The 13,438-nt window shown below is 37.9% G+C and overlaps 1 protein-coding gene across 3 annotated transcripts in view; it reads left to right on the top strand.

Annotated features, from left to right (window-relative positions):
• The window catches only part of LOC311095324 (transcription factor COE3), a 105,478-nt gene that overhangs the window by 57,833 nt on the left and 34,207 nt on the right, over positions 1-13,438 (top strand). For 2 of the 3 annotated variants that reach the window (XM_084133795.1, XM_084133793.1), the window contains exons 7-9: positions 11,317-11,398; positions 11,486-11,603; positions 13,011-13,144. In XM_084133795.1, the coding sequence (XP_083989921.1) occupies positions 11,317-11,398; positions 11,486-11,603; positions 13,011-13,144 (334 nt within the window). The remainder of the gene's footprint in view (positions 1-11,316; positions 11,399-11,485; positions 11,604-13,010; positions 13,145-13,438) is intronic. The other variant, XM_084133794.1, reaches the window with a different exon arrangement.

Below are 13,438 nucleotides of genomic sequence, written 5' to 3'. Positions count from 1 at the left end.
CATCAACTATCCATTCAGAAAGGTTGTCTACATGTTGTCATTTCAGATTATCAAGACAGAATATGCTAATCTTCTAGTCATTGATTAGCATATTCTGTCTTGATAATCTATAAATCGTGTTCCGGGGGCGGGGTTTATGTAAATTTTAGGGTTAGTGATGTCACTAACCCGAGAGGAATGTCGTGTAGTCCCTACCAGCCGTTTGTTGTAGTCCTTAAAAAGCAATTTCTTTAAAAGAAATATCTCCCTTTGCTTTGAACTTTGAGCATTGTAACTTTGCAGATGTTGTTTATGCTCAAACAGCAACATTACACACTAACTAAAGTTAGAAAAGTGAAATCATAATCAACCACCCCTTTAAATGTGCACACCTGTGAATGCACACCTGTGAATGGATGATTTCTTTATTTTATTTTATTTTATTTTATTTTATTTTATTTTATTTTATTTTATTTTATTTTATTTTATTTTATTTTATTTTATTTTATTTTATTTTTTTTTATTTTATTTTTTTTATTTTTTTTTGTTTTATTTTATTTTATTTAGTATTTTGGGGCACATTAGACAGACATTTTTTTATTTGTTTTATTTTATTTCATTTTTTTTATTTTTTTATTTTTTTTTATAATTTTGGGGCACATCAGACATCAGACATTTATTATTATTATTATTATCATTTTATTTAGTTGTTTGTTCCTTCTTCTGGTATGTCTTTATCTCCAAAAAAATCCCATCAGGATGAAAAGAGGAAATAAAAAAAATAAAAATGAATGCGGCAATCTACTCGGGAAGATTCTGAGAAGATGTTGGCGACTGCGTGTATGTGTGTGTTTCTCTGGAGTGTGTAACTGTCCTCGGTTCTGTCCAGGCCAGCACACAGCCAGATGGTGATGCTGGGTTCACCTTGTCCATGACCGTCTCCTCAATGCAGCAGAGAATGAGGTGTGCCAAACAGATGGATAATATCTGCTCTGTGATTTTAAAACCTGCATCTGGATTTTTTTTCTCTCTGACTCTCTCTTTATCTCTTTCTCACTTGCACTCTTTTCACCCTGAATGAAGAGTGAACTTTCATCTTTTCTGGCAGCCCGGCCCCGTTCGTGGTAATTCGATTTTGTTTTTCGGGTGGTGTTCACATTCAGAATAAGTTCCCTCCCTCCATTATTTGTGTTCCCGTCGTGTTTAATTAAACCCCCAATGTCTGATGTGCCCCAAAATGGCTGCTGCTCTCTAAACACTTCAAAGCAAATTAACACTTCAACACTTCATAGCAAATTACATTTACTATGTAAGCATTGCATCATGTGTGCTTTTCAAATCAACATACTGTATGTATCTAGGGCTGATATGTCGGCTCTCCTTCATCTTGACTTCGAACATCCCACTTCAAAAACAAAGCAAAACACACCACACTGACCTGGAGGTATTCGTGTTCCTTGTTTATGAGGCTGCAAATAGACAGTTTTGTAAAGAGATCGACTCTAGTTGTGTGTGCTTACTATGTGAGTGCTGATTTCTCTTGACTGACAAACAAACGATTGACGTGATGCTTGAAAAGGTTAAAGTGGCATGAGTGATATTAAAATGAGGCGGATGAGAGGCTAGCCCAAGGCGTTATTCAAATGGAGGAGTTATTTTTAATTTTGGTTCAATAAAGCAAGACGTTCAGCCATCCCTACCCAGATACTTAATTAAATACTTCACACACTATATTAGTTTTGTCTTGCCTGCCGCCGGTTTGGAATGGTAATAGCCATAAAGAGAAACATTTGTCTGACAGATAAAGTGAGGTATAAATCACTTTTCCCCCGAAGAACGATTTTGGAATAATAAAATACTCCTGTTTGCTGGCGTGAGAGAAATTATATTAGTTTCTACTTAAAGAGGCAGAGGCTATTTCACAGACTGACTCTTTTATTCTACTGGTCTTAAAGGACTCTCACATGTATTGTGGTTCACTCACTTAGCCCGCTGATTTACCTCGTATTCCGCTTTGCTTCAAACACTGGAACATTCGGCTGTGTGACTGTATTTCAAACCAACATATTTATAGTGTTAAGTCGCTCAGTTTTTGTGATTGTTTTTAAAGGGCTGAGAATTCTGTCATCATTTATTCATTCAAGTTGTTCCATACCTGTGTTAGGGATCATTTTGACAGTGAATTATCAGCATTTATTTTCAATGTATAGACATCATTTGAGGAAAAGTATAGGGTAATTAATTAACATAAATATTTGTTTTCTACAAACCATGTGATCTGTGGAAGAAGGAACTAAATTGGACTGGCCACATTTGAATGTGAATTTGACGTGAATGGATCATTTCTACAACAGCATTTTAGGCAAATACTTTTTTTTTTCAACATGTGCAACTTTAATATAAAATATTTAAAATGTTTTTTTATTTAATTTATTTTATTTTATTTTATTTATTTTTTATTTTTTATTAATCTGTGAGGGGATGTTCCGCATAATATTCACTCTGATCTTTTCCATTCAATAAAAGTGGTAGTGGACGGAGACTGTCTAGCTAAGAATTACAATAAGGCACCATAGAAGAATCATAAAAGTCCACAAGACTGGGAAAACAGGACCAAACAGGACCAAAAGTTAAATTTGTTATCTGCTGAAAATTTCCCTAAAACTTTTTTGGATATGCATATATTCAGATGCAGCATTTTAATTTGTTTTATTTGTTTTTATTTCTCTGTACTCTTTATATTCCTCAGATAACTGTCCATGATATAGTTTCATTCTGTAATATATCATCTAATGTATATATATATAAAAAATGTATTATTATTTCTCTGCATTTGATCTCTGTCATTCACAAGCCATCTTTTCTGTAAACACTGAGCATTTGATCTCCCAGCTAACAGTGAAGGCACTGACAGTCCCTGTAGCGTGCAGTGACCTCACAGCTTCATTCCCTCGCTCTCCTGAGTAAGATATCTCCCCATGGACGAGCGGTGTCGGACGCCCATATTTCTCACTCTTTCTCCCATTCTGAGGGTTTTAACTGGTGGCATCTGCTTCACTGTCTCTCCCTCTGTTCACCAATATGCTCCCAATCTGTCCACAGGGCCTTTACTCGCTCTAATCTACGACTTCATCTTCAGTGAATATATCTGTTCGCTCGCTAGGCTTTGACAGGGCTGTTGCCGAGGATTAGTGCTGTCTAACAGCGCGGGATGTTCCGGATCCCCTGGACTTTATAGGAATAGTTTAACCCAAAATAAATATTCTGTCATTATTTAGACCTGTGTGACTTTACAGCCAATCTTTTCAATATACCGGTAATGAAGGTGCAAGATGACTATGAAGCTCCAAAATTACTGAAAAGCACCATAAAAGATTAATAAAATCTTTATTTAAAAAAGTTTATCTTGGTGCATTCATTAAAGAAATAGCAATGTGTGAACAAATCATTCTTTACATTTGAATCAGATCTTTCAAGTAAATCAGTTGATCCAGTTCACAAAACCTTTCTGCATGATTCATTCATGAATCCAGAACTCATATAACTTGCTGACTCATGATTCAGTCGCAGTGGTTAACAGCTTACTCAAGAGAAAGGAAATACATGTGGTTGAGTAAACAATGACAGAATTTTGGGTGAACTATTTCTTTAAAATAATCTTCTTACAATGTGCTGTTTATCTTCCCTCAGTCGTGATGATGCATGGGAAAGTATCCCTCTAAGAAGCCGCTCAGCACTGCTGTATGCTGGTGTTTTGGCAGTGAGAGAGACTTACTGTAGGCTTCTACGGAATATCTGTTTCTGCTGTGCTTTAATGAGGGAATATTCCCGAAATTAATACTGTATGACAAAAACTCTTTTTTTTTTTTTTTTTTTTTGTCTTCATGGCTCTTCATGAGATTAAGTGGCCTCAGAAAACACCTACCATTTCTCCTTGTCTTTCCACCCACAAAAAACCACGCTCCCTCCCTCTCTTCCTCCCCATCCGTAGTGGTTCCCTCTGTCTGAATAGAAAAATCCAGCAGGCCTGTGGGTGAAAAATGGGGCCATTTGGGCTTGTTTGTAAGTTCTGTCAAGAAGCAGCACCCCTGGCCTGGCCCGGTTAACAAATTGGATGTTTAATCTGGTGACATTCCTATCTGGGCCAAGGGCTAATGTATGTGTCTAAGAATAACCGGCCAGCCGGCCTGATAGATGGGAAGCTATTATAGGCGGTATTTAAATCTGAGCGCACAATTCCTCTATTTCCATGGTGGAAGAGTGACAGCTTGATTTTAACACTGGGGGGCTTGGATAGAGCTGTCAGCCTACACACATCAAGGAGGGATTTTCTTTGTTTTCCTTTCTTTTCCTCCATCGCCTCTTCCTCCTTTGGCTTGATTGACTGGACAGGCTGTTAACTGTGATGGTTGAGATGGAAGACAGTGTTGTAACGGGATTCGGGAAGTAGATATACTGCCTACAGATCTTTCACTTCAGTTCTTGACTCAGGGAAGAATGAGGAGATGATTTGCTTATCTATCTATCTATCTATCTATCTATCTATCTATCTATCTATCTATCTATCTATCTATCTATCTATCTATCTATCTATCTATCTATCTATCTATCTGATTTGCTGGTCCATCCATCCATCCATCCATCCATCCATCCATCCATAGTTATATCTATTATTGTATCATGCTATAGTTGTATCCATCCATCCATCCATCCATCCATCCATAGTTATATCTATCATTGTATCATGCTATAGTTTTATCCATCCATCCATCCATCCATAGTTCTATCTATCGTTCTATCATGCTATAGTTCCATCCATCCATCCATCCATCCATCCATTATTTAATTAGTATATGAATATTATATTTATAAAGAGAGGAGTATTGTTTTTTTAATATTATTTAAAAGATCAGATTTACCTTATTAATGATACTTACCTGGTGGACAGGTATGGTGTATATATGGTGTAAGTATGATATAATATGGTATAGATTTTTAATCCCACTGGGTTAGTGTGATTTAAAAACAAATTTTTAAATGAGTGAACTCACTTGGTCTTAGACTCTCACACATCGACGCATTGTTCTCTGATCACAACAGAGCTGTTCTACTATCAAGTCTGACCGTTTGATCTCCATGTAGAGGAAAATATTATGTTAACACATTAACCCTGTCCTTCTCACAAGACTCAGTGGGGCTTCAGATGGGGACCAAATAATCTGTAAGATCTACTCCAAGTCACTTTTGACATTTGACAGTTCATTAAGGAGTGTTGTTTCATAAAATCTAGCATTTATTGTGCTGAACATAATGATTCAGACTTCATGAGGGAATGTGCAGTTTCTGTTCACATAATGGGCCGTGTGAAAGTGTGGCAGGTTTCTGGGGTTTCGTTTATGGGTGTAATAAGTGACTGTGCTCTGTTCAGGAAGTGCAGCTTGCAGTAATTTCTGATCCATTCCTCCGTTGTGAGGTCAGCCACGTTCACGTGTTTTACACACTCTCTCTTTACTGCATTATGTCATGGATTGATTTCAATTGGAGGTACAAATGTGTACTTCGCCATGGCAACAGGGGCCAAAATAATGCTTAGGAGGGTCTTGAGGTAATCTGATCACAGGGGAGGAGCGATTCTGTGACTGTGATTTGAGTTGCTTCGTCGTCTGTGTCTGCCGTTAAGTACAAACAGACACAAGGACACTGTTCACTAAACAAACATCCCACCATCAGGGCTTTTGCAGGATCTTCTCATTTCTTATCTGTCTGTCTGCACCTCCTTCTTTCCCATTTTTCCCATGGTGAAGTCATGGATTTATTTTCCCGGCCTTGTCTCTTGCAATTCAGCATCTTTTGTATGAGATTAATCTCATATAAAACAGGAAGAAGCAAAAAAGATGATTGTTAGTGTACATCCCTGTCACTTAATGTCTATTGTAATCCAGGTATTCTTTCTAATTTAAGTAATATTTTATTAGAGGTAAGGATTTGAACACACCCTCAACCCTATAAGCATAAAAGTTTAGCGCATAACCCTTTGACTGCATAAAAGTCTCTTATGACCAATTTATTTGATTAAAAATACAGTAAAAACAAGATAACTGTTTTCTATTTTAATATATTTTAAAATGTAATTTATTTGTGATCCTTCAGAGATCATTCTATGTTGATTTGATGCTCCAAAAAAAAAAAAATTCTTATTATCAGTGCTGAAACTGGTTGTGCTGCTCAATATTTTTGTGGAAACCATTAATTATTTTATTATTCATTGATGAATAGAATTTATTTTAAACAGATTTTTTTGTAACAATTTAAATGTCTTCATTGTCACTTTTGATCAATTTAATGCTTCCTTTTTGCTATATATTTATAATGAAAATGAAATGAAAATTCTGTCATCATTTACTCACTCTCATGTCCTTCCAAACCTGTATGACTTTCTTTCTTCTGTGGTACACAAAAGGATTTTTTATTTTTTATTTTTAAACGTCTCAGTTTTTATTTTTTTTGTCCATACAATGGAGGTTCAAATGAGTCAATGAGGTTCAAAAGTTAATGGGTTGATCCTATTGACCTTCATTAAACGACAGTTCTTCAGAATATCATCTTTTGTGTTCTACAGAATAAAATGGAAGGGCATGAGGGTGAGTAAATGAGATGACAAAATTTCTCAGGCTTTTAACTAGATCATTTCCTTATTCCTAAAAATTCTTAAAAATTCCCTTCGTGTTTTACAAACTCCCCAGATGCGTACAATAAATTGAATATGCATTCAAGCGAAATGCAGTCAGTGCTCATCTCTGATACGTGCAGGAGACTGTGAGCTGTAACTGTTTTTGTACTCATAACAAAGGTAAGAGGCCAGGAGAGTGGACGTTAGATGCAGTGTAAAGGATGAGACTGAGAGAGAGAGAGAGACAAAGATCCGTTCTAGAGACTGTTTGAGTGCCTTATTAAATATTTAGTTTGATTGTACACGGTCCTGTAATTGCCATCTTGGCTAGTGAATAATTGATGACGTGTAGGAGAGCAAAGGAGGGCCCCAGTCTCTCTCTCTCTCTCTCTCTCTCTCTCTCTCTCTCTCTCACATATCCACACCTTGCCTTTTTTGTACACCTTTATTGTTAATATAATCTTGTCCTCATTAACTAAAATGATTCTGAAGTGAGGACAAAGTCAGTGAAATTATATTATAACCTCTGGTTAGTTTCCTGAATGTTCTCTTTGCTATCATACACAATAAATTATAGGGATGCGCCACATTATTGCCAGAAACTGTGCGTGTGGCTTTAAAATAATTTCACACAGTTTGCTACATTCAGAGGGCCAGAAAAAGCAAGCGAGTTTTGATTCCGCCTTTTCCGATACAGTGAGGTAATTGGATATCAGTCAGCGTGTTGAGAGAGAGCCGAACGTTGTGAATGGGACAAAAAGCATCCTGTTAATCTGATGCAGAGCCTATTGCAGAGCCTATGAGAGCGATCGCCGCCCGTCTTAAGCATCCCAAAGAAAGAGCGTCTTTTCATCGAAAGCAACTAGCGGTGGCTGAGAATTGGAGCCATGGCAGCTTTTAAAAATACCTCTGCTGAAATATTGATTTTTTTTTTCTTCTTCTTCTTCTTCTTCTTGCCTAACATAATAAGTGAGAGACTCCAGGGATGTGTGCGTATGTGTGTGAGACGATGGGTGAGCAGACAGAGATGCTCTTTTCACACATCATGTGAGGACATTTGTGTGTGTGTGTGTGTATGTGTGTAAGAATGTTTGTGAATCTGTACGTGTGTCTTTGTGCAGATACACCAAGTTGTATTCTGAGCTATAATGACACACTCTGGTGAAAAAAGGTTCTTTATAGATATTCTACACATTAAGAAGAAAATTGTTATTTTAAGAACTGTTCACCAAAATTGGACCCACTGTTTTGGACCCCATTGGTTCCCTGTTATTTTGGACCTCACTCACTGTCATTGTATAGGTTAAAATATTCTTCAAAATAGTGATGACAGAATTTTGAATTTTGAATGAACTATCCCATTAAAATATCCTTTTTTTCCTTTTTGATACCATGAAGACGGAATAGAAAATCTCCAGTTTATCAGATTTTTCTCCAAAGCCGCTTGTAATCTCTCACACAAGTTTCTGAAGAAAAGTCTCAAACTGTGCTCAGATTTGATAAGTCTGCAATCAAAAGTTCGAAATCTTCTTGAACTTATCAAACTATTCAGAGACCAGCTTTATCTAAGCTGTACTAGCCACAGTCATTTTAAGACTCAATACTTGTGCTGTCTCATTTCTTTGTGTTTTATTTTCCCTATGGAAGTTTAGGAGAGACAAAGACAAAACTGAGTCTATGAAAGAGTTACCTTGGAGCAAATAATGTCTAGGTTTAAAATAATTTTCCCAGATTTACATTTTGGTCCTTTTTTGTCCTCAAATTCTCAGATTTCTTAGTGGCTTATACACATCACCAAAACATTTGTTTGCCAGCATCACCCATAAAACAACCCAAACTCTTTTTTGTGTGTGTGAATGTACTGAATGTGTGAGTTGTAAATGGTCAGGTGGTCTGACACCGCTAAAGTCAGGTTTAGATGAGGGCCTGTCATATGGCTTTTCTCTGAGCTAAAAGCGAGAGACCCTGGCCTTCACAGCCTGAAGCCCACCAGCCCTTCCCTCAAGTTAGAGACAGAGCGATGGAGTGAGAGAAGTGTAAAGGGTGCTGTAGACCAGCAGTAATTCCTGACTTGGAGTTGGAGGCACATTAGGGACTGACAGGGCCACACATCCCCCTGTAATTGATTGCAGGCCAGCGTAATGAGGTGACGGCTTACAACAGAGACGCCAACTCCCTCATTATCTTTACCCACTTTTTTAAGAGCAGAAAGAGAGAGAGAGACAGCAAAAGACAGAGAGAGAGACAGAGAGAAGGATGGAGAAAAAGAAACACTGAGACTAATAACCGAGCCCTGGCTCTAGAAGGTCATTAATTATTTATGTTGTTTTAATAAGTTTTAGATGGGGAGGGAGAGGTTCAGCGTGAGAGTTAGTCTTTCCCTTCTCCGTCTTTCTCTGTCCACACCTCAATTTCACCTGTTCTGTCATTCTGTCTTTTCCTATAGCTGTCTGTCCATTTCATACTGGGGTCTTTGTATCACAGGTACAATATCAGTCATTGCCAAAGCCTCGAGGGGACTTCAGGATGACATGTATCCACACCTGGAAATGAAAACGCTCTGTATTTCTGAAAGTGACAATGATAGGATATGATTATTGTATATGATATATGATTTTTTTTGTTGTTGCTTTTATTCTGTCATTGTGCTAATTAGCAAGGAGAATGTTTTTAAATTATTTATTTTTTGCATAGTGATCAACCTATATGGGTTTTGCAATAGTCCAATATAATGCTGATATAGGCTATAACAATGCTCTATCATTAAACACTTTTTATATACATGTATTATTATATATATTATTATTTATATTTTTATATATTTCATTTATATATATACAATAATACAGTACAAATACATTTATATATAAGTGTTGCAATATATAATTTCATATAATATAATGTATTGCAACACAAATATAAATGGATACCAATTATTTTTTATTATGTAGATTGTGTACTCCTATATATAAAATGAAATAGCAAATGTTTTTACAAAATGTACCCAAAATAATATAAAATGGAAAAATAATTGTATGCTTATTATATAATGCAATATTATATTTGAGAATTAAAACATCTATTGGGTGAACAGAAAAATTGCCCCATAAAAAGTCAAAGATGCTGTCGATAGAGCTTAAGTTGCATTTAACCCAGAATATTCCTTTAAAGTCTGCTGGTTACACTGGACTCTTTCAGAATCTGCCCTGCTCGTGCCTTTCCACTCGCCCCCGTTTTCCTGTCTGAGATCTCTATTCCACCCCGAGCCTTGTCATCTAAAAGCAGCTCTACCCCCCTCATCCCGCAGACTTCCAAACACTGGGCTAGTCCTGCCTCGATCCGAAGGGAGCCGACCTGCTTTGAAGTGCTGCCGCTTTTCCAGGATGAGACCTGGAATCTCACATTCCCTGTCAACTCCTGCCCAGTGGCAGATGGAGAAGTCTAGACCTACGAGACTCACTCCCATCACGTGCTTCTCTCTCCCCCTCCATGCCCTCATCTCTCTCTCTTTCTTCCCCGTGTTCCTTGACTCCGAGGGCTGTGCGGTTCCAGAACCGCCAAAGCGGGACGGGTTTCAGCCCACGATCCAGGCAGGATTCTCTACTTTCAGATGGTGACTGGGGCGGTGTATAAACACAGTACTCCTCTAATATCTGAGAAGAGCTTCACTTACAGCCCTTGTCTCCTGCTGTGTTTTAATTCAATCCTTATTGATCCATATCTCTCCTTCCAAGGACTCCAATATCATATGAATGGAGCTCAGGGATGGGTTCCCCATATTATTGTATTCCATGGCCATAAAGGGCATTAGCAGCCAACAGAGCAACCCAGATCAAGTATCAGTCGATACTAGCTAAAGAGAGCAGGCTTTCTCCCTTTCTCTCCATCTTTCTCGCCGGATTTCTCTCTTTCCTATCTCTATCTGGGTGTTTGCTGTAAGAGTGCTGATGGGGTTAAAGTATATATAGTGATTATGTCATGCGGTAAAGTGAGGTTCTAAGAAATCGCTTGAGTTAGCACCGTGTGTTTTTAAAGATATTGTTACTGTCTTATTAGGGAGAAATCAATGGCGTCTGCAGATGGCGGCCATTTATATAGCAGACGGGGCTTCTCTCGCCGCTTTTTCTCCCAGCATCCTTCTCTCTGCGCGCTCCGTGGGGCGGCAGCGGCGGAGGTTATCCTGTGGTTAATGTGACATGGCTGTCTGCGACCTTGCTGGTTGTTAACTGCCCGGATTATTATTGTGATAATGTGGCAATTAAAAGGAAAGCACTCCATCAAAATAGTGGGGCTTATGGTCCTGGAGATGAATGCATAGAGATTACCAGCCAGGGGAAATGCATTAAGACTGCAATCCATTTCGTACTGTAGCCCACCTCCAGCAGCGGAGGCTATTACGGCTCATCTTCATTGATATCTATTCCCGATCAATAGCGCCAGGCTGAGGTAAAAATACGAGTAAATCAACAAAGCTTGAGTTGGTCTTCAATATAAAGGAAGAAAAATCAAATATCATCTCTAATTGCACATCATTCGTCTATACCGAGTGTCTTCTCTGAGCCGGCTTTGAGACTGGGCTAAATCACTCATTGGTGGCTGTTTATATATAGCTGTTGAGTGTTTTCATTGTGTTTGAGTCACTCAATGTCTCTGTCTTTCTTTTCCAGATTTTTCCTGAAATTCTTCCTCAAGTGTAATCAGAACTGTTTGAAAAATGCAGGGAACCCCAGAGACATGAGGCGATTTCAGGTGAGAATACAAATGTGCGGACAACAACAATGTGGTTACAGTACATGCACACAACCAGGGAGTAATCACGCTTTGGTGTCTCCGTAGGTGGTGGTGTCCACCACAGTGAATGTGGACGGCCATGTCCTGGCCGTGTCAGATAACATGTTCGTCCACAACAACTCCAAACATGGGCGGAGGGCGCGACGCCTGGACCCTTCTGAAGGTAAGACGCAACCTTCACCAAAAAATACATGTTTTTTAACGTTCTATTCATCAAAGAATCCTAGAAAAAGTTTCCACAACAGCACAACTGTTTTCAACATTGATAGTAATTGAGCAGCAAATCAGCATGATTTCATGAGACACTGAAGACTGGAGTAAACATTTAAATGTATTAAATTAAATTCGAATTGTAAAACTTTTTGGACTTTTTTACTGTATTTTTGATCAAAGAAATGCAGCCTTGGTGAACATAAGAGACTTAAAATCTATTCAAACTTTTGAATGGTAATGTAAGTTTGAGACCTCATTCATTATAATAAACAAGGAAAGCCAAACTTGTTAGTGCTACTTTCAACTTCCTCACCTAGTTCTCAGAGTACAGGTAGTCTCGCATCTGTCTATCTGACGGGGTTGCACTGGGTAATGTCACTTTGATATGAAGTGATAAGTTTGCGCAGAACATCACCTCCCAGCTGACCTCAGAACAGTTCCTGTATGTGGGAAAATATGTGATTAGCTCTGTGACTGTTTTGTGTAAAAACCGTCGCTGTGGAATCACCGGCACTCCTGTGTCCCAATCGAGGAAAAGGAAAGTCACTGCTCTACTTTTAGTCACTCTTCAGTAGTTCTCCAAAGACAAGAACATGAAGAGGAAGTCACTGATGGCGATGCATTGTGGGAGTTGTGCAGGTTTTCATCTTTAACACAATAGAATACCCATGCAGATATTGTAAAAAGGAACAGCTGTTCCGTTACACCCCAACAGGTGAATGCAAATTACGCCCATAGGTTGTTTACTTTCATCTATTCATTTTCACATGTATCAAAATTCCCTCTTTCCAGAGATTTTTACTTATGCAACAAAGAGAACAATCAAAAGCAATCAGAACTGATTCAGAGCCTAAAGTTTGGGAACTTTGCATTCCCATAATGCCGTTCGAGTAAAGTGGCCGTTGGTGTACAGCACAATATGCAGTAATGTGGTCTGAAGTTGCACCAAGAGCCCCTTGGTTTGCCTGTTAGCTCACCAAGCTGCGACCAATCAATTCCCGTCCATAGCCAGTGGAGACTGGGCCAGTCGTTCAGTCAGCCTGTCTGTCTCCATACCGCCTGCTCAAAGACGGATTTACGATAAAAGACCAAAAAAAATCTTAATGGTTTTATTGAGCTGAGTGATGCACAGACACCAAAGGAAAAAAATAAATAATCAAATGAGCTTTTACAGTCATCGGACTTCCTGTTTATCAGGTTTTCTTTTTTTTTTTTTTGCATTGAGAGTATGTGGAGAGTAGAGTAAAACACTGGTAAATGGTAATTTGTTTAATGATAATGTTTCCCAAATGTTGCATGAACGCTGACACCGACCCGCTCTAACCTAGTGCTTGTGTTATGATCTTGTTTTCCGAAGCAGCCACTCCATGCATTAAGGCCATCAGCCCTAGTGAAGGATGGACGACTGGGGGGGCGACCGTCATCATCATTGGGGACAACTTCTTTGACGGATTACAAGTGGTCTTCGGCACGATGCTGGTTTGGAGTGAGGTAAGTTATGAAATTTAAAAACTTTGGAAGAATAATTATTTTATTTTATTTTATTTTATTTTATTTTATTTTATTTTATTTTATTTTATTTTATTTTATTTTATTTTATTTTATTTTATTTTATTTTATTTTATTTTATTTTATTTTATTTTATTTATTTAAAGCCAAACCATTTTGCTATTAAACATTTAATTATTCTTTAAATATTTCTTTATTATCTTTCTTTATTACCTTTCTATTTTTTCAAAAGAATACAGTGCTTTTTGACTTGGTACTGGTACTGCACATGGGTTT

The sequence above is a fragment of the Abramis brama genome (assembly GCF_963993115.1).
Source record: "Abramis brama genome assembly, chromosome: 13".
NCBI classification, from domain to species: domain Eukaryota; kingdom Metazoa; phylum Chordata; class Actinopteri; order Cypriniformes; family Leuciscidae; genus Abramis; species Abramis brama.
Note: the sequence above shows the minus strand (reverse complement) of the source record. Positions and strands in the feature narration are given on the sequence as shown.